This window comes from Periplaneta americana, chromosome 10 (assembly GCF_040183065.1).
Source record: "Periplaneta americana isolate PAMFEO1 chromosome 10, P.americana_PAMFEO1_priV1, whole genome shotgun sequence".
In the NCBI taxonomy this organism is placed as follows: Eukaryota; Metazoa; Arthropoda; class Insecta; order Blattodea; family Blattidae; genus Periplaneta; species Periplaneta americana.
In genome coordinates, this window is record NC_091126.1 from 86,500,489 (window position 1) to 86,524,014 (window position 23,526).

Genomic DNA, 23,526 nt, shown 5'->3' on the forward strand with positions numbered 1-23,526 from the left:
AGTCTTTTAAAGGGCAGGGTTGCATACAACATTTTTCAGAGCATTGTTGGTTCGGATCCAGGTTCGGTCCATTCCCTCTCGCTATTGTATGGGTGAATGTGTGCACATTTTTTATATGTCTCTGTTCGTGTATATTACAAATATGATTTAATACAGAAATGAATCTGTCTTTTAAGTCGTCAGAATCACCTTCACATGTAGCACATAACCACCACGAGTGATTTATGATGCTGTGTTTCCACATTTGTATTTTGTCATATGTTTTTGTGGCGGCTTTAAGGTTTTTAGATAAGCTTTTTGCAATGTGCCAAATGTCAAATGATGGTCCACCATTCGTATTTGGTCCTCATGAATTTCCTAATTCCTCTATTGCGTTCTGACAGAGAGAGGGTAATGTTCATTTTTTTCTTTTAGGCGATCTAGAACTTTTTCGCATGCTGCTTTTTCAAGATTGCCTACAATTAGACCCTTTTGCAGAACTACGAAGTCTATAAGATTATCTGAATCGAGGTCCATTACACTGTGACATATTTTGCACTGTAACCAGGTGAGTCAAATTGGTCATCACCGCGATTCGAACGTTTTTATCCTTTACGGAATTGATAAGTTGTCCATGAATCTGAAAATAACTACAGTACAACTACTGTTGGTTCTACGAATTTTGAAATTATTTTATAAAATGTTGTCTTGCCGATGATATATAGTTGTAAAGTTTTTGAAAAATTTTCAAACAATTTGTACCTTACACCTGATGAATTAGAATTTGAAGTTTCTTCTTCTATTTGAAAAGATCTAAGTCAGTTTATGGCTCACTCACATCTGATTCACCACACACATTTCTTAGCGTCTCGCACCCTATCTCACACTGCACAGCTTTGTTTATATCAGGTTTCTGTGAATTTTCAGCCTCATCGAGAACTACACATACGTCAATATTTTCAGCTATAGGTGCATCACTGCAACTTGCTATTACTTCTTCGACGACCTTATTTCATTTATAAGTAGACGAGCGCGTAGTATCAGAACTGTCTTGGGGAGATTCTCCTTTCAAAAATAAGGGACAGCAGTTTTCTTCATTTTCATAAGAGTTCTATTAAACGTCTTTTTAATAGAGACGATTTTTCAAAATTAATTTCATGGAAATGATTAGAACACACAACAGCAGTTTTCGATGGTGTAAAACCTTTTCTGTTGATTTTCTTCACCCATGTTTTAAATATTTGCGGTGACTTTTCTCTGCTCGGCAATACATGAAATGATACCCCTTCTCCATGTTGTGCTTTTGTTCTTCCCTCTGAACACGAAAAATCACAACACCACGGCATTTTAAACTGTATTACGATACAATTTTTTCTGTTTAGTCTACTGTAGTTCAAAATCGTTCATATAAAAGAAAATAGCCCTACATAAAACCACAACGTTGATATGTGCTATTTTATGATTAAATGAAAAGCAAAATATGACTTCACTCAATCACAACTAAGTCCGAAATTCTGTTCACGTGTACTACGGTGCGAGAAGATTATTTAATACAGAGCACTGCACTCGGGATGTTCTCGGCCTACTACGCAATCACACCAGTTCAGTGGCTGTGACGTCATAAGTATTTGTGCGGAGTCAGTAACTCAAAAACCATGCCTCGCATTGACATGTGGCAAATTACATTCTACTTAGATTGAAAAACGTGTTTGATTAAAGCCAACTTAATTTTATTGCGGACTGCTCCTTTAAATTTAACTCACTAATAACAGAATTGACACCTAGGTCTACATATACAGCTTGATTCAGGGATTTTGGTCCCTGCAAAAAGTAAGTAGATTGACTAAGAACGAGTTACTCATCACTACTGGCGGGCTGGGTCACACAGGTCAGGGCGCGCAGTCATAACACCTAACACTTCCTTCTTATCATGTTGCGGTACACTTAGTCTTGAAATACAATATTCTTCCACATGTCCCATTACTAACCACTATGTCTGTTGATTAAACGTCATGATGACTTGACATGAGTGTCCCTCAGCTTCGAGCACAGATATTATTTTTATTCTTCCTCTTTCCTCTTCCCTTCCTATGCACATCTGTGATCAAATTTCTTTCTTATGACGAAACACACAGCTTTCTCATTAGCCAAACAACCAAGGACAGAGGCCATTAACGCTGAATCGAGCTGTACATAGGTCTATGTAAGTTTAGTTTACTTATTTTATACTTCACTTGTTTGATACTGAACACCTGTTCGTTTTTAATATACATTTTTTCAACATCATTGTCATCACAACATTTTTTCCTTCATTATGTTCATTATGAACTTATATGTGAAACACGAAAAGAAAAAAGAAAAGCATGTGGTACTTAATGGAAACTGCTCCCATTTAAGAAACAGCACACTAAATTTCGGATCCCCCCACACCCGAAACAGAAATCCTGTCTACAGGCCTGATGTGGTCAGAACTACAAATATCCCTTTTCCACTTGTCTATGTGAATCAGTAAATAGGATGGTAATCTATCCTCTGCTTTAAGGAATATATCTAACAATGGTAATCCAAGGAATGACCATGGTGGATAGTGAATATATCTGGTGGACTAGATTCTACAAAAGATCGACAGTCTCACAACATAAACTCTCTCAAGAGAGAGTGAAATAAAATATCTAGAATCTGGCCATCAAAATATTTTTGAGTAATATAATAAATGCATATTTAAAAAATAATTTATTCCGTCTTGAATTTTACTGGAAAATTCAGTAAATAGTTACCAGTAATATTTGTATATTATTGTAGACATCTTGTATGTCGGAATAACATGCTATGTAACCGCATATTTATTATGTATTCACTCTGACGATGCCATGAAATCATTGTATTTCCTAAGGCTAATAAATATCTATGTATCTATTAGCAGAATGTAAAAAGGTACCAGAGTCAAATATTTTCCAAAGAACACTTCCCTGTTTAATCAGAGGTAAAACATAAAAAATATTATAGGCAAACAAATTGCTTCTAGTTATATGTTACAACAATAATATTTATTATTTTCTGTAAATAGCAAAGAAAAGGAACATATTTATTTAAAAAAAATATTATTTGCTTACAAGTGCCTCTGATGGATCTATATTTGATATGTATCCTTGGCCAATCCTTGTGAGAACAAAAGCAGCAAATGTTTCTCCAGGTATTGGTGGCAAGTCGTTCAAATATTGTGCTTCTCCTGAAAAATATTACACACCTATGTACTCGGGTATTTGCAAAGTATATTTAAAACTCATTTGCAACAGAAGACATAAAATATAAGTGTTCTTTTCTTACCAGAACACTGTGCAATTGCCTCCAATTTTGGCACTGGCTTCGTCAGTGGCCACTGAGATTTGTCAGTCTGAATGTCTTGTCTTCCAGAAGACAACGGACGTTCCATATCTTTTCCTCCACTAATAAGGCGTGGAGGTAACCCAGCTGGTGACACACTCAAAACAAACTGAAATAATGGATCCATTTTTTTTTATATATATTTTACATATACTTTGTGTGTTATTGTATCATTCTCCTAATATATTATTGTACATATCATACTTCCTATAAAAAGGAAACTTAAATTATGCTTGACACTACATATTATGTTTGAAGACAAAGAATACCTTGTATAAAAGTGAGATAGCTAATTTCTTTCTGAATTGTGGAGAAGGTTCAGGAAGAACAGCGTCTGGATCCAGTTCTGTTTGTAAAATTTTACAGGCAGTTTGCAAAATTTTTTTATCGAAAAGATTTTTTCCATCCAAATAGCTCTCAGTATTTAAAGCGTGCACCTGAAAAAGGTAATCAATTTATAAACATGAGCACAAAATTCCTGCAGGCATATTATGTAAATAAATTATTACAGAATATTATGGAAATAAATTCAAATATTTGAGTAATAATGAAGAATGAAAGGAAAAAGAAGTACCTAGCAGGCTATATTTTGACATCTTTTATAGTGTATTTATGCATAGATATTATTCGATATTTGTGGCTGAAATATCTATCCTGACTTTCCAGGTAAACCAACTAAGAACAACTGATTTATTTTAGGTTTCCAGAGGACAAAGGTCTCCACTTCCTGCAGGCAGCCTTATCTTGCTGACGTTTAATTTGTGTTGTATGTGTTCGAAAAATATGTTAACTCGATATACTTCTAATTATTAGAGAATCTGTTAAAATAAGGAAAATGTAGTAGAGGAATTTTCAATTCGTATTTATTTCATCTATGATCTATCAAAATATTTGTTTTCATTTTCCTAACACCCCAAAACTTTCATTATAGACCGCATGTTTCTTTATATTTTCTGTAATTTTTGTACTGGTTGAAATAAATCATGAAATGTAGTGTTGAATTAAATAAAGGAACAAAACCAAGGACAACAATAGAAATTTTCTTTTTGGATCATCTACTTCAGTAACTATTTTGTTCACAAATATTGAAAAGTTAATTTCACACATTTCCTAGTTGTATTTTGAAAGTGCTTGTCGTGGTGGGGTTCTCCAAGTTGGTAAAAGAAACTGCAGTGGTATCTCTCATGCTTTCTGTTTCTCACATTTTTAATCTTTTATCATTCATTTCTCTCCTTTCTCTTTCCTTCAGCTATTTTCCATTTCTAGCCAACCACCACTGCATGCGAATGTCAACAATATCATCACATACATATTTCATCAATTCATCCCAGCTGTTGATTTTTTCCACGTCTGCCTATATAGAAGGGATTAGTCAGATCTGCTGTCTTCAAGGCATAAAATTCATTTCTTTTCCTAAGTCTATTATCCTTATTTGGCTTTAATACTCTAGATTTATGAACACCCATTTCACTAGTGTGAATATTTCCTTTCTCCATAGTTCTGTACCATAGTTTCAAATTGCGAAATCTCTATTCTACAGAAAGCCCAGAAAGAAGAGATAGCGTATCATTCTTACTGCTCCCATATTCAAGTCCGGGTATAGAACCTTGACCACGAATATATGTACACCCACATATGGAGGCTTATGTGGGCCCCATGGCCGATTACCGCTGGGTCAGATATACTGTTCTAACATGTTACTGCTCAATACAGTGAGGGATGTAATGTAACAAACCACAAGCTTCCTGAATCTGGATAGTTTTTGGATTTTCTTATGTAGAATAGGTGCCATGAAAGGTTATTTCTAGCGTAGAGGCTTACATTGTGACTCACCAATGGATTTAGAACTTGCCATTAGATTTTTAATGCACAGTGATACTGGAAATGTAATTAGATTGCTTGGGGTTCGGTGGTGACAAGGTGCCTGCAACCAGCATTGCCAACTCAATTCTTAAAAACCTGCTATGAAACAGTGCAGAAGCTGTTAAACTGCTATATTTCCAATGTAAATTATTTGCCACTGTTAATGTTAAAAAAATCTGCTAAATCCCTACATCAGCAATACAAATTTCATCAATTTTACCCACTAACCTAACACCAAAAAACGCCAGATCTAGCGGGAAAGCCACCAAATTGGTAACACTGCCAACAACTGGCATAGATCATGGAATCTTCAAGAGTGATATATATGTGAAGAGTTGCTTGTGTATGGTTATGGAGAAAACAATATGTGAAGACGTCATGTGGCTACTCAAATCGCAAGAGTAAATGTCCGTGATTTAGTCCAATTTCTGTAAGCATACATTGGTGACAGACCATTTTCTTCAGTTACAAGGTCCCATTGTATATAACTTCCTAAACTCTGAATAGCTGGTGACTTCCGGCAGTCTCCCCAAATAATATATACAAGATCGTATAGGAAACACACTTTCCAATGGGCATCTTCAGGAAAATGAATATGGTTTTCTTTAAGAGTCTGCACTTTGTTCTAGATTCCAATAAAAGCAATTGCTGTGTTTCAGCACTTCTATAAAATGATTACTTCGCTATCTATTACAGAACCAGGTGGCTCTACCATCTATTTTCAAGCTCTCTTCAATGCACAGAACATTCAGCTTCTTCAGTGGCCTGCCTATTCGCCAGAAATGTCCCTAATGAGCATGTATGGGATATGGTCTGTCAACAACCTCCAGCAGTCAACTGCAATGAACTGTGGGCACGTATACAAGCAGCCTAGCAGGACATTCCCCAGGAAGAGATCCAAAGCCTCTTTCATTTAATGCCATGACGTATAGCAGCTCTGACTGCAACTCATGGAGGTTTCACAAAATACTGATGTACTCATGTGTATTCATGTGTATTGGTCTGAAACGTTAATCATTTGTGTACATCAATATTAGTAAATGTAAAATAAATTTGATTCAGTTCTCATGATTCCTTCATGGTGTTGCAATTTCCACAGATAGTAGTGTATATGTAATGTTTGTTTGTTTTTTTTTTTCCTTCTTTTTAAATTTAATATTTAATCACAGTTGTGATTATTATTTTTTTCCCTTCTATCCAGTTTTCTTTATTGGTCACACCTCAAGCATCTTGCTTTTCGGGTGTGACCCAGTTACAATTTTATTTATACAACAATTTTTAATATGTATTTGAATATGAGATTGGTAATCAATTTTAAATTTTGAAGAAAATTCATATATGAGTATTACAATAGTACTGTGAAATCTTTGTTAATATATGTAATTTTTGCTTGCAATAATAAACAATCTTATCATACAAAAAAATATATATAATGGCTCGGCAACGAAGTAATGAGAAGACTGATGTATTATCAACTGCGAAATTTTGAATCACACAGTGGATTTTGCAATTCAAATCATCAAGGTCAGTCACTGGTGTTCTATACACTTTATCCCTTAAAAGAGCAGTTCGCAATAAAATTAAGTTGGCTTTAATCAAACATGTTTTTCAATCTAAGTAGAATGTAATTTGCCGCATGTCAATGCGAGGCATGGTTCTTGAGTTACTGACTCCGCACAAATACTTATGACATCACAGCCACTGAACTGGTGTGATTGCATAATAGACCGAGAACATCGGCAAGTGCAGCGCGGCGCTTTGTATTAAAATAAATAATCTTCTCTCGCCGTAGTAAACGTGAACAGAATTTCGGACTTAGTTATGATTGTGTGAAGTCATGTTTTGCTTTTCATTTAATCATAAACCAGCACATACCAATGTTGTGGTTTTACGTAGATGTATTTTCTTTTATATGAACGATTTTGAACTACAGTAGACTAAACAGAAGAAATTGTATCGTAATACAGTTTAAAATGCCGTGGTGTTGTGATTTTTCGTATTCAGAAGGAACAACAAAAGCAGAACAGGAAGAAGGGGTATCACTTCATGTATTTCCGAACAGAGAAAAGTTCCTGAAAAGATTTAAAACATGGGTGAAGAAAATCAACAGGAAAGGTTTTACACTATCGAAAACTACTATTGTGTGTTCCAGTCATTTCCGTGAAACTGATTTTGAAGTATCGTCTTTACTAAAAAGACGTTTAATGAAAGACAATAGAACTCCTATGAAAATTAAGAAAACTTCTGTCCCTTTCCTATTTTTGAAAGGAGAATCTCCCCAAGACAGTTCTGATCTAAGCGTTCCCAGGGGCGTATTTTGCGGACTACTGGGGCTACCGGCGGTAGCCCAAGGAAATTACAAAAGAAAAAGTTTATAATATAACATAATGTAATAATTTTGTATTATTAGTTTTACCACAGTAATTAAAATTAAAGTAATCGTTAGATTTATATGCGCTCTCTGCTCTCGAAAAGAAACAAGTTGTCAAGGCGGCATCGCTGGAGAAACCGCTGCTATGAGGGGTAGCCTGTGACCGTTCCGCTAACACTGTTCTGTCGCACAACTGCCCGTCCCCCTCTCCCTTCAGTTTCCATCGTGCAGTGTAGGCCGGGTGAGTTGCCGCTCTCGTGATCGGTTTCTTCGCGGGCGCGAAGCAACAATACGCTTAGTACACCAGCTCATCAATGTGATTGCGTTCTTGCAGTGCAGTATTTTAAATTTGTGATTTGTTCGAGTGTCTAAGAGTTATATTAATTGCTAATTATTAAGTTTTTAATTTCCCATTTAAGTGATATTGTGAAAAATATGGCAGAACAAGTTTCTGGAGAGGTTTGTGTTGAAAATGACTGTGTAATAGAAGGTTTATTAAAAGTGCCTTTTAACCGTCGTACATACAACGAGAAAGTTGAAATTGTGAAAATGGAAAGACCAACTCCTGAGTTAAATTTGTCCATGGACGTAAAAGAAAAACAGCGTGAAAACACACGCCATTTCACTTCAACATCATATGGTAAGTGGAATTGGTTGTGTGGTAGTTCTAAACTGTCTAAACTATTTTGCTGGCCATGTTTGTTATTTAGCCCGCGAAACTAATGTGTGGTCAAAAGAGGGGTTTTCTAATATGAACTCCCTTCGAACGGCAGTCCTAAAACACGACAAATCAAAAGCTCATATTTATAGTAGCATGAACTTTGCAAACTTTGGGAAGACAAGAATTGATTTACAACTAGATAAGCAAAAAGCTCTACACATCAACCAACACAATGCTCTTGTGAAAAATAAAAATCGGGAGATTTTACTGCGTCTTATTAATGCAGTCTGCTTTCTAGGAAAACAAGAATTGGCTTTTCAGGGTCATAATGAGAGTGTGGAATCAGACAATAGAGGAAATTATATTGAATATTTAAGTTCCTTAAGTGAATTTGACCATTTACTGGCCAATCATCTTGAGAGTTCAACAGTATTTCGTGGTACTTCTCCCGCAATTCAGAATGACTTAATATTTGCTATAAGTGGGGTTATGATAAAGAACATAAAATCTGAAATAGAAGAAACACCTTTTGTGGCCATTGTTGTTGATGAAACAAGTGACTGCTCTAATCAGAGTCAATTGTCCACTGTTTTAAGATACGTCGATAGTACTGCCAATGTTCAAGAACGGTTTATAGGATTCACAAATGTCAGTTCGGACAAAATTGCTGCTGCTTTGTTTCAGCATGTGGAAGGTGTTATAGCAGAATACAATGTCGGCAATAACTTAATTGCACAGACATACGATGGTGCTTCAGTTATGGCGGGAAATATTAATGGCTTAAAAACAAAAGTTCAAGAAAAGTATCCTCAAGCACTGTTTGTCCATTGTTACAGCCATGTTCTCAATTTAGTTTTGCAACAAACTACTTCATCCATTCCAGAATGCCGCATTTTTTTCAAAACACTGTCGGGTTTAGCTGCATTTTTCTCATCATCTCCTAAAAGATCAGAAAAACTCAAGGAATTTATGAAAAAGAAACTCCCAAAAGTAGCACCAACTAGATGGAATTTTACATCTCGGCTTGTAAATACAGTAAAGGAATACAGAGAACAACTGACTGCTTTTTTGAAAATATCATTTGTAATGACTCTGAAGAAAACTGGGATGATGATGTAATTGTGCAGGCTCAAGGATATTTGTATTTTTTCACACAGTTTCAGAATATATTTCTTCTTGAAGTCTATGCTAGAGTGTTCGCACATACAGATGTGCTCTACAATATTCTTCAGACAAAAAGTCTAGACATAGCATACTGCTTGCAAGAGGTATCGAAGTTAAAAAATACTATACCCGAGTTCAGACGTAGTGGGTTTCCGTCCATATGGAGTAATATGGAAAATGAAAATTCTTCAGCCAATACAATGGAACCACCATTAAAGCAAAGAAAAGAAGATGATGAATTGAAATACAGGCAGCTGTACTACAGCATACTAGATCGTATGCACATGGAAATTACTGACAGATTTTCTGATTATGGAAAGCTTCAGTTAACACATCTTCTAAATTCTCAAAAATTTTCTGCTTATAGAGAAAACTTCCCGAATGAGGCACTAAACAAATTATTTCAGTCCTATAACAGTCACTTTGATCAAGTGCGTTTGAAAAATGAATTAAATGTAATATATTCAGCAGAAATCTTTGATTTTTCGAACAAACATATCCATGAAATATTATCTGCCATATATGAAAACCAGCTAAACCAAGTTATTCCTGAAGTCCTTAAATTGGCAACATCAATTGTGACAATACCAGCTACGTCAGCAACGGTAGAAAGAACATTTTCTGAGTTGAAGAGAATAAAATCCTACTGTAGATCAACTCATACACAAGAACGTTTATCCGGCTTGTCACTGATGTCCATTGAAAAGTCATTTCTACAGAAACTTCGCAAGCAGCCCAACTATAATTTCAATGACGAAGTCATCAAAGTATTTTCGTCCCAATCAAGACGTCTGGAATTCACATATAAATAGGTAAGGAATTTTATTATAGGGATTTTAAAATATATTTTGCGTAATAATAGGGTCAGTGGTAGCCCTGATCCTTAAACCAGTATACGCCACTGCGCGTTCCTCTACTTATAAATGAAAGAAGGTCGTCGAAGAAGCAATAGCAAGTTGCAGTGATGCACCTATAGCTGAAAATATTGACGTGTGTGTAGTTCTGGATGAGGCTGAAAATTCACAGGAACCTAAATAAACAAAGCTGTGCAGTATGAGTTAGGGTGCGAGATGCTAAGAAATGTGTGTGGTGAATCAGATGTGGGGGAGCAGAAACTGACTTAGAGACATAGTTTCAAATAGCAGAAGAAACTTCAAATTCTAATTCATCAGGTTCCGAGGACGCTGCACATGAAACAGAAAGTAAATAGGGAATTAAAAAGTGTTTTTTTTTTCTTTGTATTCTGGTCAGCGTTACAAATTTTGTTTTTCTTCTGTAATATTTGTCATTCCTCTTTTACAAATATTTGGTAGAAACAATAGGACCATTGCTGAAAGTTAATGCAGTGTGCCAGAATGCCCGTAATTGGGAGTGGAAGTCCGAACAGAGGTGAAGCATAGCAGTAAGTTCTGCATTATACTTGTGCGATATAAGATACAAATTGTTTGAAAAATTTTTAAAAACTTTACAACTACGTTTCATCAGCAAGACAACATTTTATAAAATAATTTCAAAATTCGTAGAACCAACAGTCAGATGTACTTATTTTCAGATTCATGAACAACTTATCAATTCCCTAAAAGATAAAAACGTGCGAATCGCGGTGATGACCAATTGACTCACCTAGTTACAGTGCAAAATATGTGACTTACAGTGTAATGGGCCTCGATTCAGATAAGATTATAGACTTCGTAGTTCTGCAAAAAGGTCTAATTGTAGGCAAAGCAGCATGCGAAAAAGTTCTAGATCGCCTAAAAGAAAAAATGAACATTACCCTCTTTCTATCGGACCACCATAGAGGAATTAGGAAATTGATACTGACCAAATATGAATGGATGGGCTATCAATTTGACATTTGGCACATGGCAAAAAGCTTAAAGCCGCCGCACAAATGTGGAAAGAGAGCATCATAAATCGCCTATGTGGTCTTGTGCTACATGTGAAGGTGATTCTGACGACTTAGAAGACAGATTCATTTCTGTATTAAATCATGTTTGTAATATACACGAATGGGGAGAAACAGAGACATAATAAAAAAATGTGCACACATTCACCCATACAATAGTAAGAGGGAATGGATCGAACCTGGATCCAGCGATTACAATGCTCTGAAAAAAAGTTATATGTAACCCTGCCCTTTTAAAAGACTTAAATCAGACTAATCAATTTTGTCACACCAGCAAATTTGAATCATACCATAACGAGAGATTGCTTTACACTCCTAAGAGAAAACACTTTCCATGTGGTGGAATGGTAACAAGAACTATGATTGCGATAATGGACCATAATTACAACGTGAAAAGAGATGTAACTGGCTCCAGACTCCAGTACTCTAAAGCCACTAAACGATTGGTGGAAGACAAAACATGCAGCCGGAAGAAAAATGCGTGGAGAGAAGATACTATACAGAAAAATGTCTTGGAAGTAGTTCTGGTTATCAACTGCCGCAATTCGATGATCCACATGTTTTAGAGGACCCCCCAAATATAGCTTCATGCCTAAACCGTGTGACTCAACAACATGACGCAAAAGAATAATATAAACCATGTACTAATTTATTGTTGACGTGAGATAAACACGTATTTGCAGTCCATTCATAACGAATAATTCACGTCTCACATACATTCACTCACTCAGTGAAGGCGTTGACTTAGGTTATAATGGATCGACATATTAAACCTTTTCAGTTTGAACCCTTACCAGACCCAAGTTGTTCTAATCACTATGAGTACGAAATTCAAAATGGGTAAGTTATTATTATTATTATATTATTATTATTATTATTATTATTATTATTACAGTATATGCATGTGATAAGTCCTAAGTGTGTTAATAATAACTGACTGTAACATATGAATATATATTTACTCGTTCTACGCTGTATGTCAAATGGAACTACAACGCAGTCTTATGAAGCGATCAGTGGTTATCACGTCAGAGCTTGCAGTAAGACCTTTAATATTTTGCAAACTAAAAGGCGTAGAGTGATGCGACAAATGCCATTAATCCAAGGATTACTTTGGTAAACATCCTATAATATAATCGAAATATGGAATTTTATCGCGGACTGCTCCTTTAAGAATCCCCACAAGAGAAAGTCAAAAGTTGTTAGATCTGGTAAGCTTGGTGGCCAAGCCATGGTCTCAGATCCTCTGCCAATCCATCATCTAGGAAAACTGTCATCCAGAGAATTGCATGGCATGCAAAATGAGAAGGAGCGCTGTCTTACTGATAAATGGTTCCAGCATGAACCTGTGGCACAACATTGAACTGAAGTACGTATGTCTAGATAGGTTCTGCCAGTCACTGCAGTTCAACGAAAAAGAAAGTACCCATCACATGATCTTTCATTAAGTCACACCAAATATTCATTTTGAGTGAATTATTGCCAAGTTCAAACATAACATGCAGATTATCGCTTCCCTAAATTCTGCAATTTTTGTCTAATGACTTTTCCTGACACATGGAAAGATGCTTGTCAGAGAAATATACATCATCTAAGTAAGAGTTTTCTTTATCAAGTTCTATCATGGCACACTCAGCAAAAGCTAGCCGTGATCTACGTTATTGGATTCTGTATGCTCACAGACATACTCTTTTATGCAAAACATTACGAATCATACTGCGAGGAAATATGAGTTGCAAACTGCTTGTTAAATTGATTTCCTAGGGCTTCTTTTAAATGAGGTTCGAATCCATTCAATGTATTCTTCAGAAAATTTTTGCTTGGTATGCTTACAGATTTTCGGTAACAAGCTTTCTGTTTCCTTTACCTTCGTAATTCAGGTCATTATTCTCTCATAGTCAGGAATGAAAGGTTAACTCCAAATGCTGTACATGCTTAAGAAACTTTGTTTATGTTAATTAAGGGATACACGAGAGTTTCTCATGAAAAATCCACATGGCTGTAGTTTTATAAAATGAACAATTTGTTTATATTTAAATCTAGTTATGACTCAATGGCAACCACATCATTGTTACATAAATTGCAAGAGGTACTACCAAACCTTGGTAGATTTATTTCTGTTTGTCGTATACACTTTCAGTTATATCCATTCCTTTTATTGGTGTTTTAAGCTGGGCACAGTGTATTTTATTCAAATATACAAAATGTGAAGGCATTCGTCATTAGCATAGATTAAACCCAATGCTACACGATGCTTTTAGTAACAATCGTAATATTTGTTAACTTTATTATATATCTACTTGTTTCAATATAACTCATTTTGTTGGAGTCATATTTTGACAGCTATTTGAACTTCGTGTTCATGTAATACTTCTTCAATTTGTTTTAACAATTTCAGTTAAAGGACACAAAAAGTCGTAGATATTGACACAACCTATGAAACACCACCAGTACTAATAACACTACTACGACTTATGAAAATATCTTGTTGAGGTATATTGAGTCCAGTTGTTCATCATTTCACTACTCTCAATCAATTAAAAAACTTTTAAATAATTTCTTAATATTAGCTACCTTTAAGTTCGTCTTGATGTCTTTAATTAATGGGAAATATATTTGTGTAACTAATTTCAAGGAGATTACTTACTAACAATGAGGACAATAATATCAATGCACAATACAGTGTTTTTTTTTTTCTGTTGTTAACTGAATACCGGTATCAATGTTTAAATATTCTAGATTGAGATCACACACATTATGTGGCTCTTAATAGAATGGTCTCAAAAGATTTCCATTAATACAATAATACCAGAAAAAGAGAGTTGCAAATTAGTTACATTTACTGGTGCAATGTATTATTTGCAAAGACAAGTAAGTATAGTAAATATTGCAAACAACACAGGCCTACAATTTAATATTTATGAAGATCCGAAATGGTAATTTATAGTAGAGAGAAAGATTTCCTCTTCAGATTATACTCACAAAATATTGGTTAATTCCCCCATATACTATAGTTGGTCTTGCCAGTACTTTGCCTTTTGCAGTTTTCTTCATCTTAAATAAAAATCCAGCATTCACATGTGCATGTGCATTTTGAGACCGTGGCATAATCTGAAATTAAAAAAATAACTGTTACATATACTTTTACAAAATAATATTTAATTTTTACAATATGTAATACATGCTATACTCATATAATGTATAAAGACGTACTCGCTATTGTAAATTATGACCTGAATATTGCAGTGATGTATACAAGATGAAGGGCTGGCTCACAAGATCAAGGTTCTGAATTGCTTATATTTCAAACAGGATCTTTGTGTTGTATAATTTGTACACTTCTTGTGCTTCAGATACCTAGGCATTTACTGTTATCATGATGGCATAGTTGAATCAATGAGCATATACAGTATATAGCTTTCTTGAATAGGAGAGAATCACAAGAAGAAAGACAATTGTGGGAGCCAAGCAATAGGTCCTCCTCTACCAATCCATTGGTCAACAAAGTGTGTACTGAGGTGCTGACGTCGCATACGAACATCATAGTGAGTCAGAGCACCATCGTATTGGAACCACATGCTCCGTCAAATGTGAAATGGGATATCTTGCAGCAGTTCTGGTGACACATACTCCAGGAAGATGCTATAACAGAAACCATTCAGCCTTGGGGAAGCAAGTATTGACCAATTAGATGATCATCTACGATGCTTGCTCAATAATTAAAAGTAAATTGGTCCTGACAGCTGTGGCCATTAGTAGCATAGGAGTTTGTTTCTGCCTAGATGCGACTATTATGTACATCTTCTCTTGTAGATACTGCGTCATCACTATAAAAGATGACAGAGGGAAATCCAGACCTCTTCAAGGTCTGATCTAACATCCACCAAGAAAACAGCAATGAGTGGCAGGATCATCACCTGGTTGCAGAGATTGCATTTAGTGTGGATAGCATGAATGCCATTATCCCTCATGTAAAACATTCTACACTAGTCGATGGCTGGCTCCAATTTCACGAGCAACTGATCTGTACTTGTTGATGGCTCTTCTTCAAACCAAGGCAAAATTCCTTTGTCGAACTCTGGAGTTTGTACTGATTGCCTGTGACCAGATTATGTCTGTTGGCTAGGAATGAACCTCCCTTTTTCAGACATCGATTGGTTGATGCCAGCAGATGTTGCTCAACATGGGATGTGTCTGTGAGGAAGCCATTCACAGCATACTCTTCTTGCTGTACTCACATTCTCTTTTGCTACACTGTAGGTCATGTGCGTGTCAGTCAGTTCATTCCATGTAAAATGCTCCATGTATGGTAGTTATCAGTCCTGATATTGTGCCTGGTCATATTGTGTACAAACACATATGGGGTATGATTCGTCACCACCTGTTATTTATGGACGCAGTTTACTGGCAGTGGATTGAAATTTCACCAAACAACCAGACTCCTACTGTCTTTTTTTTATTAGGTTATTTACGACGATGTATCAACATCTCAGGTTATTTTGCATCTGAATGAGATGAAGGTGATAATTCCAGTGAAATGAGTCTGGGGTCTAGCACCGATAATTACCCAGCATTTGCTCATATTGGGTTGAGGGAAAACCCCCAGAAAAACCTCAATCAGGTAACTTGCCCCAACCAGGATTCGAACCCGGGCCACCTGGTTTCGCGGCCAGACGAGCTAACCGTTACTCCACAGGTGTGGACCCCTACAGTTGTAATTACTCAATTCTGGCCTATGGTTTCCTTCCTCGAACTGTTTGTTTACTCTTTCACAGCACAGAGTTTTGCAAAATAATTCTTCTGCACTCAAATAATACACTCAGAAACAAGAAAAACCCGGACACTTAGTGTTCAAGGGCACTTCTTTTATGTAAGAAATTGCTAATCAAAGATCTAGTAGATTATGAAATGTAATGGTTTTTGAATGATAGAAAATAAAACAAAGGATCGTGTAATCAATCATAAATACACTATTAGAAATAAAATCTTTTCATCAGGATGCGAAGGGCGTAAAACCAGTAACAAAATTTTTCAGCTGTGGCTCAGATGTTTCGTGCTTGTAATATTGAAATCACATTTTTAGTAACGTGTGTTACTCCCTCTGCATTGGATAACTGCATCCATACGTCTTGCCAGGCTTTGAATAAGGTTAGATATGGCTTCTTGAGGAATATCTTCCCATGCTTCAAGAAGTGCTTGTCTTATTCCTGTAAGTTTTCTGGTGGTGGCTACCTCTTCCTAATATGCCGTGTCAGCACATCCCACAAGTGCTCAACTGGATTCATGTCAAGACTTCATGCTGGCCATGGTAAAACATGAATCCCTACTTCTTGCAGATAATCTCTGGTAATGCGAGTGACATGTGAGAGTGCATTGTCGTGCATTAGAAGAAAACCATTGCCTATATATGAACCAAATGGCACCACATGATGGCCCAAACATTCATTTATGTACAGTTACCCTTAAAAGAAATGAGATGACTCTTGGTCGTCGGAAGTTAAAGTTCTACAGTGCGGTTCACTCGATATCGACGTAACAATAAATACCATGACATATACAACAAGAATTGTTACAAGGACCACAACAAGGACAAGGACCAGAATAAGAATCAAGAAGAAGATAGCCATTTAAGGCCACGATTTCACAACATAGCTCGAGTCACAAAATATCATTGCTTCTCTGTACTGAATGGCAAACGCCTGCTATGGGATCTACATTCTGGACTGCTGCTGTCACTGTCTTGTCTCAGTAGCTCATATAGTAGCGTGTCAGTTTCACTATATAACCGAAACGTCTCGTGTTCGATCCCAGGTAAAACTTTTTTTTATTGAGATGTAATTAATTTCTTCAGAGTTCCTCGACTGTCTAATTTGTCGAAAAATATGGAATAATTTATGCCCAATTTCTGGGTCTTACAAGTGGGCTCAATCTCGTCAAAAAAATCTTACTTGGAAGTTAAAAGTATTCTTCCTCAAACAATAATCATGAGAAACAAAAAGAGACCTGTTAACTTAAAATCTTGTCCACATGCCATCAGCTTCTATTACAGCTCTAAGTCAATCCGGCATGGATGTCACGAGATTGTGGAATAGGTTCTGATCCCCGGCGAGATCTTCCCAGGTGTCAACAACTTGATTCCACAATTCGTCTCGATTTCGAGGGCGTCGGTGGGCTTAGGTGGCTATTCTGTAGTGACATAAACATAGATTATCTCTCGGAACTTTTCCGTAAAAGTAAATTAAATTCACTCCCTGAAACTGACAACCTTAGTCATAGCGTAATTTTCCCACCATCATACAAGCTGAAGTAGCACACCCATTGATAAAAGTTTTGTACACAGAATTAGACTGAATTTCTATTCGACAGAATCTATAATCAATGGCTTGTCTGAACATGACAAACAAGTCCTAAGTGTTTCCAATGTCACTGAACAATTTCAAAATATTAATTTAAAAACTAAAAAGGGTCGTAAATGCTGTATCTAGTGATTATTTACATTTATGTCTACAAAATGAATCTTGGAAAAACGTATATGATACTGGTAGTACTGATATTAATAGTAAATGTATTGTATCTTTCACTTAATTTCAGAATCACTTCAGTGGATGTTCTCCACTCAATGTTGTGAAAAAATTCAAAAGTAAAAAAATGTAGATGACACAGGGACTTAAAAATCTCATGTAGAGTATTAAAAAAGAAGAATCTCTATGTAATGAGCTGCAATGTAATGATCCTCATATTCTTAAATACTACAAGAAGTACAGTGTAATTTATCAAAAATTATGAAAGGGAGAAATAGAATACATTTGAATAGAAAAGCACAAAATTCAGATAATGCAATTAAAGCTATTCAGAATATTATTAAAGTTAAACTTGTAGATATTCTAAGAAAGAAAATATTTTTTCATTAAAACAAGTGATTATAAAGTAGAGGATTCCAAATCTATTGCAAATTCTTTTAACGGTATATGGTATTTGTATATGGTAGAGAAATATTATTGACAACTTAAGCATTAAAGATTTTGCAAAATATACTGCAATTGGTTACTTAACAGTTGCATTTAATAATTAGTATTAATATATGTAATTAGTCAATAACTGCAACATTGCTTTTTCATTCAATCATAACATGAATAAAATTGAATGCACATTAAATTAAACACTATTGGAAACACGTAGATAAAATAGTTAAAATCAACTGAAGGGGTGAGAATGAAATAATCCAAAGCTACACTTTTAACAAAAAGTGTTTTGTGCGAGTGCATTTCTTACATATATGGGAAAGCTACCAATAAAATATTGTAATAATTACTCAGTAAATGACATAGCCTATGGACTCTAAACCTTTGTAAAAGTTTGTGTGTGTGGCTTAGGAATATTTTTTTTATTTCATTTTAATTGTTAGTTTTTAATATATATACATTTACATTGTATGTGTGTGTGTGTGTGTGTGTATAAATGCATTCACTAGATTAACGTTTATAATATTATAACTTGTAATTTTGTTTTGTCTGTGATCATTAACACTTAACCTCAGGACTTTGTAAAACTCTATTTCAACGTTACTTAGCTATTTCAACATTATTTGACAAAAAAAATTGTTGATGTAGATGAAGAATCGAACTCGCTCTCTTCCACACAACAGGCAGAAGTCTTAGCGTCTGAGCTATTGAAACGATACGAAAGTTTTCCTTTCTGTGCGGAGCGTCGATCTAGTCATGAAGGTCCATTGTCGATTTAACTGCACAATTTACGTATACATTTATATTTTATTTACGTAATATTATCATATTTTTTGCAGTATTTGAAGTGAATTTCGGAACGATGGTAGTAACAAACCAAATAGCCTGCATTTAAGTAACTCAATATTCGTTATCTTGTGTATCAGTGCTCTGGTCTCCGATCATGCGCAGTGTCTTACATCCGAGACTTAGGAATATTCAATCATCTCATCCTTTTCCACGGAAACTGTACCTATCAGCTGTTGGTTTTCATAAATGGAAATCTAACTCCATACGAACATTCATATACACTCCTGTCCAAACCATCACTCCACCATCTCCAAATGGCGACCTCTCGGAAATACAGCATTGCGAAAATCGTTACCCTCTCTTTCTCCAAATTCTTTCACGACCATCAGGTGAGTGTAGATTGAAACAGTACTCGTCTGTAAACAGAATACAGCTCTATTGTTCATTTCTTCAGGCTCTATGATCCAGTGCAAAATGCAATCTTTTGACGCGATGTATCCTGTGTAATCTGGGACCAGCTGCAGGTTTAGCCGATATCAGTCCACTTGCTTTCAACCTTCTTCTAACTGTTTTGGCCGATATTAGACTTCCATGCATGTCAACAATCCGTTGGGCTACCATCGTAGTTTGCATGTTGCACTCCTTAAGAACTGGTAACACCATGTGCCTGTCTTCATTTTCAATTGTGCATCACAGATGACCTGAACCTGGTTTCCTCGTGTATTCTTGTGTCTCTCTAAAATGTTTTAGGGCATCCTGAATGGTACTTCTAGGCATATTCATGACATGACATCTGTGATATAACATACACTGCATCCATCATCATTTAGAGCAATGGCTACAGCAATATCTTCAGGTCACATTCTTTAAAAAGATAAAGTGTGACTACCAACTTAAACTCAAAACACCGACATGTGAAAGTTAAATAAATAGCGACAATAAAGAATAAAAACACAGATAGAAATTCTGTAGTAACCGAGACTTTCTACAAATAAATGGCATATCTCATAATAATGACTTGCTTACACGAATCCATGGTAACGAAATGAACATAAATCGATGGATATTAAATTACATGGCCTACTAAAACTCTGACTAACATACATGTAATTTTTCTTTTTATAAAACAAGTGTCCGGGTTTTCTTGTCCGAGTGTAGTTTAAGAAAATGTACTATTAGTAATTCAGTAATATCATACTCAATATAACAAAGAGGCTGGTTTCCTTGTGAAATGCATGAAACATAATGAAAAAGTATGTGTGACCTTCCGTGATACTTTTTTTTCCCATAAATTGTTACAATGCATTTTTAATGTAGCATATTCTTTATATGTAAGTCCAAACTATAACCCAAAAGGAAGTCCTGAAACAAGAGGTACCGTATCTAAACTTTATGTAGTGCAAGAATGACTAAAGGTAGAGCTTAATAATATTCACGGAAGTTTCCATTCCAGAACTTTTTGAAGAATGATGGTTTTATTGCCAAGAGCAAATATAAACCACGATTATTTGAAAAATAGTTATAAGCTCAGAATCAAGTGCACTGTAACTGTAATTAAATTCCAGTAGTGAAAGCAACAAAGCGAGACCTACCTTGTATGTCTTGAGACTGTAGCTCTCATCCATGGGAGGTAGGGTAACACTTTGTATAACACTATGTTTCATATCTCTGTCCAGGAAATCAAGCAAAGAGACGTCTTTTTGTACATATCCTTTTGATGCTGTTGATGAATATTGATAATTAGAGGAAACAAAGTAATGTTCTTCATTACACTAATAATCTATTTCGTAACATGACATATATTTCAGTTTATGCTAAGATGCAGAAAATGTAGTTTCAGATAATTACATATTATCACTTGTACTAAGAAAATCTATACATTTTAATTATAATTTGCTCTATAAATGAGATTTTTACTTTGTAACTTAATAATGCTCTAGCAAATACAGAGTTATTTAGCATCAATAGAATTGGTGATCGCTAGAAGGTATTTGGCGAGATGAGGCCGAGAATTCGCCATAGATTACCTAACATTCGACTTATGGTTGGAGAAAACCTCGGAAAAAACCCAACCAGGTAATCAACCCAAGGGGGAATCGAACTCACACCCGTGCACAACTCTGGATCAGCAGGCACATGTGCTGCTACCACCTGAGCTATGCCGGTGGCTATAAACGAGTTTCTGACTTTGTAACACTTCCCAATAATTCCAAGAAAATATCTAATTTATAATTATCAACTGAAATAATGTACTTAGCAATGAAAAACAAATCTTGATTTAGTGCAGAAAATACTGGAAAAATAAAACACAAAACATGAAATTTAAACCAGAGACTTTTTCAAATCTAATTATTGTTTTTATATTTAAATATATCAGCATTTCAGGGACATTTCAAAATTGCGTCTAAAAGCATAAATTAAAATAGAACTAAGACTTAAAGTGAAATGGAAATATAAAATTTTGGAAATGGTGGACTCCATTATGCCTGGGTCAGATTACGAGCTAATGAGTTTAAAGTCAGTAACTTAAGGACAACAGTCTTACTAGATGATGGTTGAAATATTTCTTAGCGTGTAATACTAAATTCTATGTCAAAGAAAGTACGTAAATGCACAGGCTATGTTAAAATTATGTTAATTTAATCAAAAATAAATATTTCATTTATTTCTTTATTTGAAAAACATATCATATTAACAGGTTAATGCTAAAAGAAAGAAGTTTGGTCGCAAGCTTGATGGCAGTGTTTAGATCGCCAACCATAGTCATTATGAATGTTCATAAAATGTTTTAACACTGATTTCATACTTTTTTGACACCCCAACAGTAAATTCCGAAGGGTATTTTACACATGTTGCAATCATACTCTATGAATGAAAAATGTTTTCAAGTCAGATGCTTTTTTAGCATTAGGCCTACTAAATGCCCTTTTCATTTAAGTGTTAATGGCAAATTTGACATATCCTGTATGTATGAACAATAATGTTGCTGGTATTATAATATTAATATTGTGATAATTATCATAACTTCGAACTCCATCAATTACAGAAGAGCACAAGACATTTGCTTTGTACTACCACTGTCAACATATTTTTGCTTATACAGTCATCCTGAATGCTCATGATTTTAAAATAAATTTCGATAGTCATGCAACAATGGAGTGAAGCTGTTAAATCTGGATTTCAGTGCTTTATTACTTGAAGACAAAGACTTCACTTTCCGTTGTACGTTATAATGGTAACTGTGATGTTTAATTGTTTCGAATTTTAATTACATAATTGGTCATATTGAAGTGAAATAAACAGACTTAGAAACTTATTACATGAAAAAAAAATTTAACTACAACAAGGATATAGACAGTGAATTCAGAGGTTGTCAGAGTCAGTGGGTGGATGGGTGGTGGTTGGAAGTACACGCACAGTAGTATGACAACGAAAATACTTAGCTTAAATTGTACATTCCAGCAAAATAATATTATATTGGTGATTTATCTTATTTTTAAAACAAATTACAAAGAATATTGGAATATTTCTTGTACAACAGAACATACCTGATATATAATGTATAGCATAAAATATGCATATTATAGCTGATCTATATGGACACTAGAATTTATTTTAATTTCTCTTTTCTTAGTTGATGTTTACAGTGTTACAACGAACCACAACAGTCATTCTAAGTGTGTCAAGTATGAGTTTTCTCCCCTTTCTGTAAAACAATTTTAGTATTGCGAAAAACTCTGCTCAACATCACATAACGCGATTGGAGCAAAACGAAAATATGGTATATTGTCGATATTTATGCGTATCCCTAATTCCACATAAATGTAAATAGCCACCATTTTGTGAAAGGACTTTATTTCGTTTCCATTTTACTGGTTCAGTAAGTGATGTTTTTGGTGTCTTGTTAATATTTTGGGTCATTTCATCGACTAGTTTTAAGAACTGTATTATCTCTAGGCCTGAAGTTTGGAGCAGTGTGAGATAGACCTTCAAAGTTCTTCTGTATGAAATTCAAATTATGTTCCAATATTTCAGAGAATAGAGACTTTTACTACTGGTACTGAGGAGCATTCATTGTCATCAAGTGCATCGATCACAGTCTCAACCTCTTTATAGTATGTAGCATAATAAAGTTCTCTGTTCAACAAGTTCCTCAGCAGGTTATTACTGGTTGCAGAGGAAAAGAAATGCCGGGTGTCAATTTCTTGAATTTTCAGAGTCTTGAAGAGGCCTTCAGAAATATATTTTGCAGTTTGATATCAAACTATCCACACTGCAAAAAGAATCTCTTATCGCCTCAGCTATCCTATGACAGCCATGAGCCAGACATGTTACATGGATGATGTTGGGATACATAGTTTTAATAACTTTGTTGGCCTTCACCATATATGGAGCCACGTCAGTTACCAAAAGAAGCACATTGTCCTCCTTAATGCCAGCAGGCCAC

The 23,526-nt window shown here is 35.2% G+C and overlaps 1 protein-coding gene across 5 annotated transcripts in view; it reads right to left on the minus strand.

Moving 5' to 3' along the window:
• The window catches only part of LOC138707859 (uncharacterized), a 234,955-nt gene that overhangs the window by 103,000 nt on the left and 108,429 nt on the right, over nt 1–23,526 (minus strand). For all 5 annotated transcript variants that reach the window (XM_069837844.1, XM_069837848.1, XM_069837845.1 and 2 more), the window contains exons 9-13: nt 20,672–20,799; nt 14,311–14,439; nt 3,633–3,800; nt 3,307–3,472; nt 3,093–3,208 (exon numbers count right to left, since the gene is read on the minus strand). In XM_069837844.1, coding sequence (XP_069693945.1) covers nt 3,093–3,208; nt 3,307–3,472; nt 3,633–3,800; nt 14,311–14,439; nt 20,672–20,799 — 707 coding nt within the window. The remainder of the gene's footprint in view (nt 1–3,092; nt 3,209–3,306; nt 3,473–3,632; nt 3,801–14,310; nt 14,440–20,671; nt 20,800–23,526) is intronic.